The sequence below is a fragment of the Dreissena polymorpha genome, chromosome 4 (assembly GCF_020536995.1).
Source record: "Dreissena polymorpha isolate Duluth1 chromosome 4, UMN_Dpol_1.0, whole genome shotgun sequence".
In the NCBI taxonomy this organism is placed as follows: domain Eukaryota; kingdom Metazoa; phylum Mollusca; class Bivalvia; order Myida; family Dreissenidae; genus Dreissena; species Dreissena polymorpha.
This window is the reverse complement of record NC_068358.1, coordinates 26,211,177-26,229,731: the sequence shown is the minus strand read 5'-3', so window position 1 is coordinate 26,229,731 and position 18,555 is coordinate 26,211,177. Positions and strand designations below refer to the sequence as shown.

The 18,555-nt window shown below is 34.5% G+C and overlaps 1 protein-coding gene and 1 long non-coding RNA gene across 2 annotated transcripts; both read left to right on the top strand.

Moving 5' to 3' along the window:
• The first annotated feature begins 54 nt into the window (after window positions 1-54).
• Window positions 55-1,315, top strand: LOC127878054 (uncharacterized). Its single transcript, XR_008048725.1, has 4 exons — window positions 55-138; window positions 579-615; window positions 758-855; window positions 1,193-1,315. It is a non-coding gene; the product is annotated as an uncharacterized LOC127878054 (long non-coding RNA).
• Window positions 1,316-3,384: 2,069 nt separating this feature from the next.
• LOC127878299 (receptor-type tyrosine-protein phosphatase U-like) lies at window positions 3,385-9,236 on the top strand. Its single transcript, XM_052424819.1, has 8 exons — window positions 3,385-3,414; window positions 4,222-4,376; window positions 4,640-4,775; window positions 5,677-5,826; window positions 6,690-6,816; window positions 8,029-8,102; window positions 8,385-8,516; window positions 9,018-9,236. Exons 1-8 carry the CDS (start codon window positions 3,385-3,387, stop codon window positions 9,234-9,236), a joined length of 1,023 nt encoding a protein of 340 aa, XP_052280779.1.
• The last annotated feature ends 9,319 nt before the right edge of the window (window positions 9,237-18,555 follow it).

Below are 18,555 nucleotides of genomic sequence, written 5' to 3'. Positions count from 1 at the left end.
AAATTTGTATTGTATAGCCCTTATGTGTGCCACGACACGGTCCTGATATGGCAATATTCAGATGACCACTGTCGCGTAGTGCTTGACATTGTTGATGGCAAACAAGGCAGTGATAACATCAATGCTTGCTTCATCGAGGTGCGGTTTGAATCTTTGTTAAAACATATAAGTGCTATAGAGTACGACAAATCGCATCGCATCGATAAAACAAACTCATTATCTTAAATAATGTACCTTAAAAACAATTTGTTTGATAAGTACATAAATTGTTTATGAAAATCATATTCGCATTGTTTTATAAAAAAAAAACTAACACCGTACGTTTCGATGATACCTTATAGATACATGCATGTATTATAGTATATTGTTATTAAAAGTTATAGTAGTATTGTAATATTATTATTATTTATTATTATTATTATTATTATTATTATTATTATTATTAACTATATTATCTTATGTATATAATAATATTATGATTGTACTACTACTATTATTATTATTGTTGTTTAATCACTCGTCTGCCCTTATTAATGATTTAATACACGCATATGTGCTGGTGTTATTTTCTTTTATAGGGTTTCTTCAAGAAGCGAGCTTATATTGCATCGCAAGGTGAGTATTTAAAAACTCAACGGTCTTTATGATTTGCCAGTTTAACTCGTAATAACAGAAGTTTTATCGCATAATAGGTGTTCGTCGTTAATATCGCATGTATATAACGGTGTTGTACGAGTTCTACATAATATGCTTAAAGGCCCAACGAAGGCTATGATGGATGACTTCTGGCAAATGATTTGGCAATATGACGTATCTACCGTAGTCATGGTAACGAATCTCGTTGAAATGGCAAAAGTAAGTTATATTGGTATACGTAACGGTGGAACGACCTAATGATAATATATAAATAACACATTAGGAAATATAATTGAGTAAATGCTTTACAATTTACATTTGGCGCGATTTTAAATGCGTTATATATGTATAGTAAATTTTAAGAACCATTTTTTTTGCATGTTGTTTTGTCCATTATTTTTGAAAAAAAGTCTCAAAATGGTGACGGTCTCATAACGTTTACTAAAACTGCACTATGGTTACACTTTCTGTGCTACGAATGCACGCAAACAACATACATACTCTATACTACATTTGTCATGATTTATGTATTGCTTTTCATACTAAACATACACAGATGAAATGTTTGCGGTACTGGCCTCTTGAAGTTGGTTTCAAGATGGATTTCCAAGCACTCACAACAACTTTGATCTATAATGAGGAGTTCACAGACTATACAGTTCGGAAGCTTAAATTGTCAACAAGGTAGAAATTAATAGTGCTATTTCTCGTTCTTTCCATTACTATATAATTGCAAATTAAATGTTTGACACTGGTATAACCATGACGTTAAATATAACGTTTATTGTCAAATTGTATTGATAATTCCCGAGTTTAAGCATAGTATCATTTATATAATGTGCAAATAAGAATAGAACTTCAGTGATTGAACAGTTCATCTTTTATTTCATTTACTTATCGAGTGAATGCCTATTTATCAGGCGTCATAAAGGCAACAAAGGTTTCTATGACGTTCGCTCATTATAGCTATGACGAGTGCACCTAATACCTATCGCGTGCGCAAGTCATATCTATCGCGTGCGTACGTCATAGCCATTTCGTGTCCATTTTGAGCTCACCTGAGCACAATATGCTCATGGTGAGCTTTTGTGATCGCCTTTTGTTCGTCGTCCGTCATGCGTCGTGCGTCGTGCGGCGTCAACATTTGCCTTGTTAACACTCTAGAGGCCACATTTAGTATCCAATCTTCATGAAAGTTGGTCAGAAGATTGGTTCTTAATGATATCTTGGATGAGTTCGAAAATGGTTACGTTTGCTTCAAAAACATGGCTGCCAAGGGGCGGGGCTTTTTTACTATATGGCAATATATGGCTATTGTAAAACCTTGTTAACACTCTAGAGGCCACATTTATTGTCCGATCTTCATGAAACTTGGTCAGAATATTCATCCTAATAATATCTTAAACGAGTCCGAAAATGATGTTGGTTGCTTCAAACATGGCCACCAGGGGGCGGGGCATTTTTCCTTATATGGCGGTATATGGCTATTATAAAACCTTGTTAACACTCAAGAAGCCACATTTATTTTCCGATCTTCAGGAAACTTGGTCAGACGATTCGTTCCAATGATATCTTGGATGAGTTCGAAAATGGTTTCGGTTGCTTTAAAAACATGGCCACCAGGGGGCAGGGCATTTTTCCTTATATGGCTATATATTGCTTGAGTAAAATCTTGTTAACACTCTAGAGGCCACATTTATTGTCCAATCTTCATGCAATTTATATATCTTGGATAACTTTGAAAATGGTTGCGTTTGCTTGACAAACATTACTGCCAAGGGGCGGAGCATTTTTCCTTATATGGCTTTATATGGCTTTAGTAAAATCTTGTTAACACTCTAGGGAGCACATTTATTTCCAATCTTTATGAAACTTGGTCAGAAGATTAATCCTAATGATTTCTTGGACGAGTTTAAAAATGATGCAGGTTGGTTGAAAAACATGACCACCAGGGGGCGGGGCATTTTTCCTTGTATGGCTATAGTAAAACCTTGTTAACACTCTAGAGACCACATTTATTTTCCGATCGTCATGAAACTTGGTTAGAAGATTTTTTCCCAATGATATCTTGGATGTGTTTGAAAATGGTTTCGGTTGCTTGAAAAACATGGCCACCAGGGGGCGGGACATTTTTCCTTATATGGATATATATGGCTTTAGTAAAATCTTGTTGACACTCTAGAGGCCACATTTATTGCCCAATTTTCATGAAATTTGGTCAGAAGATTTGTTTCAATGATATCTTGGATTAGTTCGAAAATGGTTCCGGTTGGTGGAAAAAATGGCCGCCAAGGGGGCGTGGCATTTCTCTTTTTATAGCTTTGGTAAAACCTTGTTAACTCTCTAGAAGCCCTATTTATTGTCCGATCATCATAAAACTTGGTCCGAAGATTTGTCCCAATGATATCTTGGACAAGTTCGAAAATGGTTCCAGTTGCTTGAAAAACATGGCCACCAGGGGGAAGGGGCATTTTTCCTTATATTGACTTATGAATTTTCATGAAACTTTGTCAGAATATTTTTTTGAATAATATTTTGGATGTGTATGAAAATGGTTCTGGTCTATTTAAAAACGTGGCTGCCAGGGTGTTCACTAGTCATGAAAGTTGGTAAGAAAATTCTGTTCTAATGACATCTTGGGCTGCACAGAACAGGTCAGTTCCTTTAAATCTCAGGTGAGCGACTTTGGGCCTTTCAGGCCCGCATGTTGACAATGCTGCTTCAGCAGCTCTTCAAAGTTATCAAACCATGAAAAAATTCTTCACAATCTCGACCTATGTAACAGACCGAGCCAGTCCGATTGAGTTAGCTAAATTTTCTTAATCGGCATACCTCGCTGATTATCATTGATAAAGGTAAAGGCAACTTGGTTCCCGTCCTCTTTCAAATTTATCGAGAGGTTCGGAACAGGAACCAGACACGAAACTGCCAGGTGGCACTTCCACCGCTGTGACGCTGGGAAAACCCCAAATGTAGTTATTTTTAGATTTGATCGAGAATGTAACCCGCCTCCCAGTTTCGCTGAATGGGTCAAGTTCCCCAAGGGTACTACTTCCCCGTACCCCTTAATTTTTGTTCGTACCCAACATTTTTCGTACCCATTTTTTTTTCGTACCAATTTTTTTCGTACCCAAATGTGTTCGTACCAAATTTTTTTTTCGTACCAAATTTTTTTTTCGTTCCCATTTTTTTTCGTACCCATTTTTTTTGGCATAATTCGTACCCAAATTTTTTGTACCCACATTTTTTTCGAACCCAAATTTTCGTACCCACATACACAATTGTGGTGCTCTAGATAAACATAAATTGATGCTTTTATATCCATCCTCTTCAAAAGCATCGTCACACCAGTACTGTCAGTACTTAGATTTTTAATACCACCGTATATTTATTGTACATTTGTTTAATAAATAGACGTAACATAAATATCACTGAAACAAGAGGGATACGCTGTCCTCACGACATATAACAAACATTTATACCAGCCTTCATAAAGGCAGTCCTCAGTAAACATGACCCATTGACAGGATACTTATTCGTTATAGACCTTATGACGTCATATTCATTTAAATAATCTTTCCTCAGGACAAGCCAAGTATCTCGCGTGTGGTTACCCACTTTCATTACACGGCATGGCCCGACAAAGATGTGCCCGCTAGCACTTCGAGCCTCTTGCACTTCTGGCGTAGGATCAGGGCCCACGATCCCGACAAAAAGCAACCATGGGTCGTTCATTGCAGGTAAGGCAGTTCACAAACTAAGTATTCAAGTCATTTTACCGTCCATTCATTATTGAATGTTATGATTTTTATTAGAACGTCTTAATATTTCCCCATGTCAGCAACGTTGTAATTAGTTATAAAAGCAACCAAATTTAAGTGAAGTGTTATTTTTTGTTCAAATTTACATACATAGCACTATATTGAGTGTTCTTTTTAAATCAAGTATGTTTTAATGAATTTGGAATTCGTATATAGTATGTTCGTCTTGGTCCATTTATCAGCGCCGGTGTTGGTCGGACGGGCACATTCATCGCCATGGACATACTGATAGACGAGGGTCAGGCCAGACAAACTGTCGATATCTACGCCTGTGTGACCAAGTTGAGACAGCAACGAGTTAACATGGTTCAAACAGCGGTGGGACTTTGAAATTGTATAATAATATGACTCCCAAAAAGCGAAATGATTTTTAATGTAAATGTTCTACTAAAAAAAAAAATTCTCCATTGAAAATGGTCTTTAGTTACAAATACCTCACAATGCTACCGCCTCTATGTTGTAAACGTTACACGTTGCATTCACACAAAAAATCCTTTCAGATCTAGAAGGGTTCGATTTTATGAAGTTTTCGTAAATTCGTATTATTTTCTAAATAACCGATTTTTTAGATATGGTTTACAGTCACAGTATAATTATTTGAACGATAAAAACTAAAAATTGGTAATATTTTCTTAAGTTTTCATACATGGCTTACATTAAAAAAAAAGAATACAATAAACAGTACATACTTTGAATAATATACACTAACAACGATATTCGAATGGACCTTCATCGACGTGGTGTGTAATGGCGGCAACAATATCAATTTGTTTTCGGAGAATATTTGGTTCGAATTTATTCCTATTTCACTTTAAGTAATACATTATATGATTGAAAATTCCCTCTACAAAGACATATGTAGAACAAGATATAATGCATGTAATATATATCAGATAAAACAGATAAACAAAATTGTGTTAATATTAAAAATTTCAGTAGATGTTGAACTAATGTCTTACGAGTCAAGCAAAAGAGATACAGTGGAAAGCAGTAGACATTCGTTTCCTTTCCACAGTATATTTTCTCTTTACATGAGGTATTCACACTTGCAATCATTTTATGACAGTATATGTGTCTGATTTTCATGGGATTTTTGTAAACGAAATATTACCATTGAAGACGTGTTGATTGAATTGTCAATTTAATTATGGTGTGTTATCTGATATATTATATTGAATCTTTTTGTCGGTAACCGGGTTATTATCGTTCTAATTTTCAGGGCCAATATAAATACTTACACAGACTGATAGTGGAATACCTGACTCTTCGCAGTCAGTTCGTGTCCAACGATGAGTTTGCCAATTACCAAAACATCCTTCTCCAAGTCGACCAAAAGCTAAACAAAACTGGACTGTTTTTACTATATGAGGTTCGCGTGTTTTATTATAGTTACTTTGTAAACAAGATACCATTAGATTATCCATGAAATCTGACGACATTACAAATATATATATATATATATATATCACATGCCATACCCTGTTTCCCATGTAATATAACCATTACATATATTTTTATCTTACACATGTGTAATATATTCTTTAAGCGTTTTCATTAGCTTAGTTTTCGTTTATTGACCAATCGCATTTTGTTATTTTGCTGAAATGACGTTGCAACGTCAAATGACGTAACGAAATGTAAACAACATTCGTGATTTATCATTATGTTTGCGTAAATATTTATTTAATTTGCTCATTTAAAAGCATGTGATAGAAAAAGATCTGACACTCGTTGTCATATCATACCATATTTTATTAAACTCGTCCATGAAATTCGTTAGTAAGCTCGCCAAAAGCTCGCTTACTAACAAAATTCCTGAACTCGTATGATATGACAACTCGTGCTAGATCCTATATCTATGTATTACATTATTGTATTATGACATTACATATATATATATATATATATATATATATATATATATATATATATATATATACACTTGTATATATGACGTACATTACTCATTCAGAGTCTGAAATGTATTGCCATTTGGTACAATATGTTTTTCATTGTTAAGTTTATGTTAACGTTACATTAACAGTTTTTAATTAAATGACCGTGCAGATATTTGTATAAGTAGGTGTCCAATAGAAGTCTTTAAGTAATTAATATATCTCGTCATATACAACTTGACCATCATCCTGACTTCGATCATACTGTCGAGCTTCCAAGGTATATCGCATAAGGATGTTTAAAATTGTCTCATTGATCGTGTCGTGCCCCTTCTAGACAGAGGCATCCTACCACACACTGGAGCTTGCTGGGGCAAACATCAAAGGTGACGAGGGGGATCCTTATTCCGTTGCTACCATGCCTGAAAACGCGAAGAAAAACAGATTCGATACTATACTACCGAGTACGTACTTACGAACAAATGCTTTGAAGGGTGTAAAGAGCTTACATAAAAAATCGTATTATACTGGAAATATTGTGTTGCGAATGTAGAGATTTGACAATGCCCAGTGTCGAGCGCCCTTACCATATTTTTTCAATTCTAATTTCCCTTTTTTCAATTACCGCGTCTGATTCAATTCAGCTAATGTAAACATATAATTTAAACGATAGAATAATCATATGCATATAAAACTAAATCCATTAAAGCTGTGTCGTTTCAGCAGTCAGTCACATTCATGGAGTATATTGCAAATTTATGGTTATGTATTTCTCTATTTTGTAGATTTGTACAATATTTCATTAGTCATATTCTGGTGTTTCACAGAAAAGGACAATTGATAGTTTTCCGTTCGTCCTTTCTTCGGTATTCCAGTCCATCTGTCCATAGGCCCGCAAAATATGTACATGTAATAACTTAAAAAGCTTGAGATAGTTTGATTAAACTGAGAATTCTTTAGAATGGCAACCTATTAGTGCATTGTACACGACCTTTCACTTTCTACCAGAGGGCTAAGGCCAAGCCACTGCTATTGCCTCCCCTGCCAACCTGTTTATCCGTGTGATTGTTCATCCATTCGCAAACGTTTAAATTGCTTGTACATTGTACGATCATTATACGATCATTACACTTTAAAATGCTATATAAATCCTCCAGATGTCACGTGAATTTTCATTTCACCTGATGTAAAACGTTTGCTGAACGTTTTAGTTTAAAAAAAAATATTGTCACCCATGCGATAAATGGACACTGGATTCAAATAGGAAACGATACCTACGTTCATATATAGGACATTATCTTAAATTGATAGAGGTGTCACCGGTTCGGGACTTATTTTTTTAATGACCTTGAATACAGTTCGTGAGCATATAGTTAAAATCAGTCCGCCCTGCTTCGGTTGCCGAGAATAAACCGAAGTCGTGTTAAAAAATGGACACATTTATATCCCTTTTGATAATGTCATTGAACGTAGCATAACTCCATTAAGATTATAGAAATTTGACATAAAACAGCATGCAAATAATGTTTCTTTCATATGCAATCGTGTTCTTAATTGGCAAGCAAAGAATGCTTACGTTAAATATGTTATAACAATAATGTTTGAGGGCAAGCCATTTTTAACTAACTTTTTTGAAATTGGTATCAGAAATTAATTTATTAAAATTATTATTGAAGATAACCGATATCGAGCGATGTTGACTGTTCCTGTGGACGAAAGAAATGACTACATCAACGCTGTATATATGCCGGTATGATTTAATAGCGAGCTGGCGTAAATCGCCTTTGTGTGTTCTAACTATGTATGTATAGTATTAATATCATCGGAAATATAACTATTTTGTCGTTTTGTATAAAATTAATATAACAGATATTGAACATAAGAATTGATTGCCCTTCAAGAAGTTGCACGAAATTTACTAAAATATTTCTGGTCTCAAGTTTTGAAGCCGAAGAAAGATATGTTGCTGTGTAAGAAAACTGTTGATACATGGTTATGGCTGCAATACATCACATGTCGTTTATTACTTCAGAGCTACAAGGTGGACAACAAGTACATCCTTACTCAGAAGCCCCTGTCTGACACTGTGGTGGACTGCTGGAGACTCATAGAGAGCAGGGACATCAGTCTGGTGGTGACATTCCCCGATGAGGGAAATGAACAGGTAATTGTTCAATCACATTGGCTTGGTAGTAACATTCCCCGATGATTGAAATGAACAGGTAATTGTTCAAATCACTTGGCTTGGTAGTAACATTCCCCAATGAGGGAAATGAAAAGGTAAGTGTTCACATCACATTGGCTTGGTAGCAACATTTCACGATGAAGGCGACGGACATGTTGCTGCTCACATCACAGCCGTAACTCTCCCGAATGAGGGAATCGAGCGGGAAGTTGTTCACCTTACATCATATTTCCCGATGATGTAGTTAAAAAATAAGTGTTGACATAAAAATGTTAACATGCATCGATGAGAGAATTGTTCACATCATATTGGTAACATTCCCCAATGAGGGAAATGCACAGGTAATTGTTAATATCATATAAATATCAGTCCTCGAAGAAGAAAACGAACAGGCAATTTTCACATCATATTGGTATTATTCCTCGTTGAAGGAAATGAAAAGGTTATACATAATTTGATTAGTTTGATACATTTTTTCAGGACGGTCGAATGTTTCCTACTACGGGGTCACTCACTGTGGACCCTTTTAACATCATGTTCATCACGGAACATCACGAAGAGGACTATTTTGTTTCGAGAGTCTTCAAAGTTCAATACATGAAAAAGTTTAACATTTGGGGGTTTAAACTATATTTATTCAACACTGTTCAGGGGTTTCACTGTCCCAAAACAAGTTGTTGCCACTTTATCGTGGTGTGAAAACCGCCGGTTATTGCGACTTTATTAATAAGGACAATCATTTAAGGAACCTTACTACATTAATGAATATAATGGCATTGACTATATTTTTTACTTTTAGAAGAATGTTATTGATAACAATTGATATTGTATTGATGATGGTCAGTATAACGATTAAATACCTTGTTATAATGGTGTAATGTTGTATAATGCTGCACGTAGAATCCGTCAGATTGTGTCTCTAACAAAACATTTGTATACCATACACATTAAATGGATTGGTGTCAAGCGTAACATATTCTGTAGGAGAGGACGGTAACTCAGCTGCTGTACCAGAAGTGGCCCAGGCGCCAGATGGCACCGCCAAATGTCGGTGAATTTCTGATATTAATGGACGCTGTGGAGAAGAGGACAAAATCTTCAACAGCGTTGATACAGTGCTTGTATGTACCGGTGCTTCCACTGTGCTAAAACAACTTCCCTTTCATGTACACTATTGACGTTTGTGTATATTATTAAGTGATAAATGTTTCAAATTTAAGTATGACATTCTGTCTCTTGTGTATCGGCGCTCCGGACAGAATAATTAAGAAAATACCAAACTGAACGTCATTTTTTCGCAGCTAAGTTAAACGCATCAACTAAAACTTCTACAAAAACGTAAGCATATATTAAATTACCTTCAAAATACACAAATGCTTGTGTATACATATTTATTGCATGGTCTAGTATGTTCATGCAGAGATGGTGCTACAAGAAGCGGCCTGCTGCTGGTACTGTTTTACGCCACGGAATGCATGTCCAAGGATGGGGAAGTGTCGCTGCCTATGTTCATCAGGCATCTTAGAACGAGGCGTCCGCAGCTAATACCGAACTTTGTAGGAATATTCTATATATGTTTTACAACTCGTGTTTAACTTTCTTAACTTGAACTTGATATTATGTGAACCGTAATGTCTTCGCAAATTTACACAGTTCGTTATGGCAACCGTATGCATAGCTCACATTACATAAAAGTACATGTATGCTGATTTTATATTGCTGGATTGATTTCTTAGTTTATAAGCTTTTAATAATACACTGATTAAGCCATTACTATTAAGTGCAGATTTTATTTTATCATTTCAGGAACAGTATCGGTTTTGCTACAGCTTGCTGACACAGTATGTAGAATCCAATGTGATGTACGCCAACACATAGCGTCAAGAGAGAATTGAACTATTGGTTGTTCCTACTGACATCTGGAAGTCGCGGTGTATGACTTGATGCACATATTAGAACGTGACATATGGCAATGCGTGCGCTAGATGTAGATGTTCATGAATATTGCAAGTTTGCACTTATTACGATAGAAATGACTCGCATGTAGCCACATTATCCAACAAGATCGAATAATAATAGATAACACTTTTTAAAAATACTTTTCAAAGCGTGGACCATTGGATTGTTTATGAACATTATTTGGACTACATACTATTTAATACTGCAATAGAGAATGTCGACATTGAGGTACACAAAAGATGGACCCTGGATTGCATTTGGACTACCTTGTATTAATTTCTGTTTTTTTTAATATTTTTATTGTGAAATAACTTCTGTGCTTTGATTTGATTTGTATAATAGAAATGAATATCGGCATATTGTATTTTTAAAGTTTATTGCTGAGAATAACTTATACATGCATTTAATTTCTTGCATAATATACTGTATTTCTTTTTAACTTATATCATTGACTAGTATACAATTACGCTAGACACAAATAACTCAAGCATTTGATTGTAAACAAAAACAACATCCATGTGTGAGATGAAGCAGGATTGAGGCTATAAAAACATTCTCTAATGACACAACTATTGAACATTATGTACGGACCTTAAATCACTTTTGTATCAGAAATGTTTATGTCAAGTTTATATCAAGTTATAGGAATATGTATGGATATGTTCGACAACTTCAACATCATTGAGGCACTTTACAATGAGGTCTACTGGCATTCAGAGTAAGGTTGAGTGTTCCATATTTATACAAAATATACACACCAAAATAAAAAATGTCGTTATAAAAGTCGTAGGTTTAGTACACCCTTTTGCATTTGTTTTATTCCATATTTTGACACTAAGACAACTGTTTTATTAATTCATATATTTTCATTTGAAAATGTTATTGTTTTACATTTTATTGAAATACGAAATTCTTCATATTGTTTACTTTGCTAATATTTATTTTATTTTCAGTTTGATAAGCTCATTTGTTTTATTTAATAATAATGTATTGGATTCATTTTGTCTCGCTGCCAATGTAAATGATTTCAAGTGTTCATGGACACTTTCTAGCATACAGCATTCAAGATAGGTTTATTCATCAATATATGTTTTGCGTTTAAGAGATTTAAAGAAATTATAACTTTTGTGATTGCATTTTCGTCTCTATTGCGTTGTGCAAAGACATGTTCATTCAAACGACAACTTCTTATAAAACTCATGTTCACTTAACGTGGTGGTCTTCTAGCTTTATCAATGTATAACACTCGGGTTTAACTGGTTAATATGTCCCGTGTTTAACATAGTTTGTGTTGATTTAAACAATAAAATAAAAGGCTTATATATTTCATATTTGGATTTAAACACGATATATCTTCAAAGATTGTTCGTATCATGCCCCTCGGACAACATTGACCACTTCCCGATGGTCTCGCGGTATGAAGCATCATAGTGTTGTCATTTTTAATTAGTTGCCGACGAATTGTTCCCCTGGAAACATCAATATCAACCCTGGGACACACGTGATTTATATAAACCTGATTATAAGACTTAAGTGGGCTATCGAGAAACATTTGCTTGTTGTTTTTGTGTTCATCCTCTGCGCTTGAGGAAATTGGGTGCACACTATTCAACTTGATTTTGCATAAATGGATAAGATATTTTATGAATGATTTTATATTGTGTTTTTATTTGCTTCATTAAGTTGTATTTCTGTGGATCTGGCTTGCATCTACCCTTTGATTGATCTAATGGTAATTGACTTGAAAGGTATTATCTTTTACTGATATGAAATTTGAATTGTGATTGTATGAAGTTAATTGTAATGTTCATGTTAATGTTTTAGCAAACAACTCCGGGCTAGCTATGAGTTGTTGAGCTCCTTAAACCGATTTGAAAACACAATGCTTCGAATTGACCGTTCCTATCCGGATATCTCGTTATTAGAATAAATAATGGACCACATGCTATTATATGAGTTTTTTACCGTCTGGTGCAGCTGAAGTAACAGTTTGTATTTATATCAACCATAATAACAAATTATAACAGAATGCGGTTGAATTCTCGTTCAAAGCCCTTTCAAATGCATTTGAATTTTAAATATATGAACTTGTTCAATGTGTTATGTATATTTTCTTTGCTTTCTCAAAATAAAATTGTCTCACATAATAATTTGTATTGTTATATTCTAAAAATGACATATAAAGACGTATGTTGTAAACGATTAGAATTAAGGCTGACTACGTCAGTACAGTTCAAAAAATAAAAGAATACGGTTTAACGAATGTTTATTTTATTATAATGAATCTTTGCTATATCAAAACTAGTCTAGTAAGAATAGCTTTTTTGTTTAATAATTACCGATAAAGTCGTCCTCAGTACCGGATGAACCATAAGGCAGAGTTGGCAATGCCTATTGGTCCCGCGTCTTTTAAGGACCCATTGAGACCGTGACGACAGAAAAAAACACTTAGTTACTTAACCTAATATAATGACTTGTCAAAGCAAGTTATTGTATATCAATGCTATGTTTTGATTGAGGGCTTGACATCCTAGCACGGATATTGATTTGTCTCACCAAGTGACCATCATTTATTTTTTGCAAAACCGTATTGTTTTGCTGGTGATTTCGTTTTCAATATGATTTTTTATACCTATAACGGGACACTGTCACATTGCATGTCTTGCCAGCCTTGGCACAGCAACTTATACGAGCGAAATCGACTGGGCACTGGCGTTGTAGTAGGCACTAGGCCGACTAAGGGCCTTGGGCGTGGGCCCAAAAAGTTTCATTGCCAGTGGCCCTCCATGGTGCCAAGCCGGCACTGGTCGTCTCTTAATGAGAAGTTTTCAAAAATATTGGGACAAAACATAACAAGTTTTCATGGTTTTATACTTAAACATTTCGTCAGCCTTTTCCCGTTTAAGGAAAGTCTTGTATCTAAGTTAGGTAAAACTGCGGTATTATTCAAATGTTAAGCCAACTTTAGCCACAATATTTGCGAACGTAAGGTGAAAGTACTACATACGACGTTTGATAGTACCTGCAATGACTATGAGCTACAGAAAAGGTTTGAGAAATTTATTTTATGATATAATATATGCACTTGACATGGGATTTTATGCCTTCGGTGACCCTATGATCATTTCAAACGTTTAAACTTTCAGTTTACAGTTTATGGAAAGTTTTCAAATTATTTCATTTTAATAGATGACGTGAAAAGCTGTACAGTTTAAGATGCGAAATAGTCGAAAAAGGAAATATCTTGCATAGCGCTCACATTCCCGTATTACTCTAGGCCTGTAATTTTTAGTTCTCTCATGAAAACCTTCGGGAGCCAATTGAACTTTGACAGGAAACCATGTATGCCTCCGAATATGACATAAATGCTGTCAAAGTATAGGCTTGTCGTCTGGGGGATACATTCAATACTGAGCAAGAGACTTGACAACAATACACATTTAAAGTAAAAAGAAAAAGATATTAATCAATATTTTCATTTTAACCTGATACGTATCTTCTTGAAAAAAGGAATATGCATTGTTTGAACATGTGTACACATGTTAGGGAAAATAACGTTGATACACCCCGTTAACATAAAACAGAATTGCACCCAATGTTTACGCGTATTAAATCCAACATAAACACGAATATTAAACCTATTTAATTAATTTAACCTTTTCTAGGCTCCGATTTCGGAGGACACAACTGGTAAAAGAATATATAGCTTACCGGTCAGTCCCTTATTTCGTGGATTCCTATTTTATTAAAGGAGTTGACGGTGCGGTACTAAATAGTATTTATGCTGTTTATTTCTTATATTATTTTCATTCGAAGCTTTACTTTTTTCATGATTTTTGTGCATACTTTATTCCGATATGAAAAAATAATACAACCTTAAACTTCTATTATTAATAAAAAATCGACAGAAAAAAATGAAACAAAAACGAATATCACATACAGTCAGGGCGTCAGTTCCGAATCACTATCGAAACTTCACATGTATATTTTAAAACGGCGATCGATTTCAATTTCGGATATAGGGCGTATTACATATAATTTTAATCTTTATGCTTCGCTTACCTTGATTGTGTATTTTGTTCTATAAATGAGTGTTTATGTTTTTTATCATTTAAGTTATATTTTAAACTTAGTTTTTTGGAAACACTTTATACAGCAAAAATACCAAGAAATAGACAGATTTACCGTTTATTTTTTGAAATAAAAATGCAACATGCATCATACGTATTTTCAGCAGTAAATCACCCAATTTAGCCATTACGTTGTTTTAATTTTAAAAATTAAAGGATGTGCATACAAATTTTAACATATTTAACAATAAACATAGCTTATATGCTATATTAAATCAAATTACGTTAGAAAAGAAATAAAACGCGTCGCAAAACGTATGCGATGTCGGCAGGATTCGAACCTGCGCGGGAAGATCCCAAAAGATTTCTGGTCCATCGCCTTAACCACTCGGCCACGACAACTTCACATTAGTGTCAGCTTAAATTATATATCCATAAGTAAACAGGTAAAACGGCTCGTCGATCTTTGAAGAAATCGCGAAATCGTATTTTTCAGAAAATATTTAGATCAAAGTCAATATTTATTGTGAAAATAATGTATTCTAAAGGAATTACATAAACATATATCAAAATTCGAAGTTTGAAAAAAATAAAATGCATCATTCGGAAATACAATCTCTACGCAGAGTTGTCGTTCCTTGCTCTCACATACAACTCTGCGAAAGGCTCAGCACGCCATTTTGTCTATAAAATAGCTAAAACCGAACAAACGCATTCAATGTATATTTGATAGGATATTTAAGATCGCATGCATTAAATTAAGAAATATGACTTTTAAATGTACGATAAATCGTGCAAATACTTGCGAGTTTTAATGCAACTCTTTGGAACTATTTTATTGCCCATTTACGCAGATGGAATAATTCCACGCACTTTACATATGTAAATAATTGAACATAATGTTTATTGAGTGACGTTAGGAATTGCTTCGACGTGTGCATGTATGTTGGTTTCTTAACAACAAAAAACCATATCAATTTTATAATAATGAATTAAGACTGATATAAGATATCATGGTATGAGATGGTTTTCTTTAATGCAGTGAATGCAATGTAACCGTCGTGCAAGAGATTGATTAGTATACTGTAACCTCAATGATGAACGCTTGGTATGATCATGACATGAATGAGACGCTTTCATAACAATAGTCCGTTCTGAGCCCAACACAGAGGTGAATGTAATGTAACCGTCTAGCAAGAGATTGTCGGAAATAACTGATCATTGAAGATCGGCAATGATCGTAAATTAAATCGCGGGAAATCATTAGGGGTGCGCTTCCTTAAACACGAGATATATAGACTGGTGCCCATGATACTGGATTTAAAATATTTTATTAAAATATCACCACCCATTCTAAGTTGTTCTTGTTTCAGAGAGGATAAACCCAGTCTCACAAATCATATCAATTCAACATATGAACAAATGACCATCAAAAATAACTAAATCAATTTCTAGACAAATAGAAATTCAAGCTTTTGGTAAAAACTAGACAAAGACAAACTAGGAACCAATTAAAATAAAATAAGGAAAAGGTAGGTCAATTAGCAACTTTCAGAGAACTTTGGCAAGTGAACACCACTCATAAATCCACACGAGTAGAGCTAAAACATCTAAGATGTATGGGTGAAGGGTCTGGGCAGCTGCATTTCCCCCGTTGCCTGTCGGGGCGCGCCTGCGTCCTTCACAATACTGAAAAATTATGATATAAACCTTACTTTTTTAATTATACCTCACGTGACTAGCACATGTCAAATTCACATTTACCCATATCACAGTCACATGCGACATTATTTTATCACCATTTTTTGGAGCTGAAAATAGCACCACTGGTTTTCCGCATCAAGAGAATATATAAATATACTGCATTTACTTCATTTACTTTCTGGCATTTGCATATTTTTTTCATTATTACAAAAATAAGATCAAACAGTGCATCATTTTTATGATCAGATTTTATTAAATTGGCATGCATAGGCATTCCTTTGTCTATGAGTTCATACCTGCAACCTGCCTTTTATACGTCCGTGCATTCAGAAATGTATGAGCCAGAGTGCTTAGTAAAATTATAAACAAGCAATTGGTTTTCTCTTATTAAGTTGTTGCGTTTTCTTTGTTCAGTATAATTAAATAAATATCACACCCATACAGGTTGATACAACTGGGTTAGGTGAACATAACCATTCTCGGGTAAACATCATGTTGTAATCACCCTGTATGGGGCGTGATACATGTATTTATATATGTTTACAAATAAACTTGCAATGTAACTTCAAGCTTAATAAAGTAATATAAGATAAACTTGAATTATATTTTCAAATAGTATAAAGTAATAAATAGTAAGATGCTCTTATATAAATGATTACATTAAATTTTGAATCCCCTGTTGCTTCTAGTAAGTTTTACTCGCGTGTTTTCATAGTAGCAATAGCCTTAGTCTTATTTATAAGACGCACAAAGAATTAAGAGATACTTTTTAAATGGGCTAAATTCTTTGGAACTCCAAATATGACCAATATAAAAAGTATTTGAGAGCGTCAACAAGTTGATTTACAACAGCATGTTTCCAATTCTATAATGCAATATAAAAATGCTGGTTGGGACCAAATATCATTAAATTATTTTCAAGCAGTAACATTAAATCTAATAGCATTTCATCCCATGGCATGTGTAAAGGCCAATAATAAAATTTACAATATCACGATGTTTGACAGGAAGAAATTCGTTTGAGATTACCCCTTGTTTACTTCATGTCTGTTTCGGAACTGACACCTGTAGCAGTGAGTCATTTTCGAGACTCTTAATTCACAGTTTGACTGAACATGTATAAGCCTTATTGTTTTCTCATTTCCTGATAAATTACCTTCAAATCAAAATCAAGATTACTTACCGTGGACAATCCATTATAGAAGCAATCGTGTTCTAATTTCCGAGACCGATCGCGCAGAGAGGATTTTGCCGCGATTCGAAAATATGTCTGCGAGCGTTTCGACAATTCAGATTGCTTACATTTGTCTATTTTCTTCCGGTTTGTTTCGGAAAAAATCATCAAATGTTAAGGTGTATGGCTGTACAATTTTTTCAGTCATAAGTGGTAAGACTTTTTTTCAATGTTGAATTAAAACTTATTTGTTTCGGAACTGGCGATTTTTCGGAACTGACGACCTGACTGTATATCTCGTGTTAATTAAAATAATGTAGAAAAATAGAATCAAATAGTTTAACATTCAAACAAGCGTCTAGCAAATTCTGGAAGAAGCTGCAATGACGTTGTAAAATGATAAATTACAAAGCTTGGTTTGGTATGTATGTCTATCTTTAGCCACATAAGTAAGTACACATTAAATTGTGCAAGACTATTATCGTCTCTCAAAAGACATACACGACTCTTGTCAAATAATGATGAGAAATTAGGTGAAATATTTGGGTTTTCTTTATGTACGAAATATTGACAAGTATATCAGTGGCGAGTATGCATGACGATCAAAAGATTAAATATTTGGATCTGGTGTATGTTTAACAACAAAGGGGTTACAATGCTGTTGACACAAGCCTTAGGCTGTATTTGCATTATTTATTGGTATCACGATGCTGTTTAACGTATGCATACTTGAATAGTGACTTCTCCAGTAGGTTGTAATTCAGCCAATCAGAAATAAACACGCATAGAACACTGACCAATGGGATTCATAACAGAGTTTTATGGGGCAAATGTTCGAGGGGAATAGTTCAGTTAGCGTTTAGACTTAGAGACGTACGGATCGAGAAAGACACAATCATGTAGCAATCACAACGTATTTGTATAACTGAAAATATTAAGTATGTTAGACATTAAATTGGACTAGAAACTGATATGTGGTGTTGTTGAATATTTTATCCTATATTATGCAGAGAAATTAACATAAATAGAGAGGGCGCGACTTGTCCCATGCGCGGTACGAGAAAATGGTAGTTAATGCAAAACTCGTCATCTTGGCATTATGCGCATGACG

What these genes read in the sequence shown, in the direction of transcription:
- LOC127878299 (XM_052424819.1), top strand. Translation starts at nt 3,385, where the DNA reads ATGAAAAAATTCTTCACAATCTCGACCTAT. An exon ending in CCATGGGTCGTTCATTGCAG is followed by an intron (nt 4,377 to 4,639) that starts GTAAGGCAGTTC and finishes TCCATTTATCAG; the next exon opens with CGCCGGTGTTGGTCGGACGG. An exon ending in TTAACATGGTTCAAACAGCG is followed by an intron (nt 4,776 to 5,676) that starts GTGGGACTTTGA and finishes TCTAATTTTCAG; the next exon opens with GGCCAATATAAATACTTACA.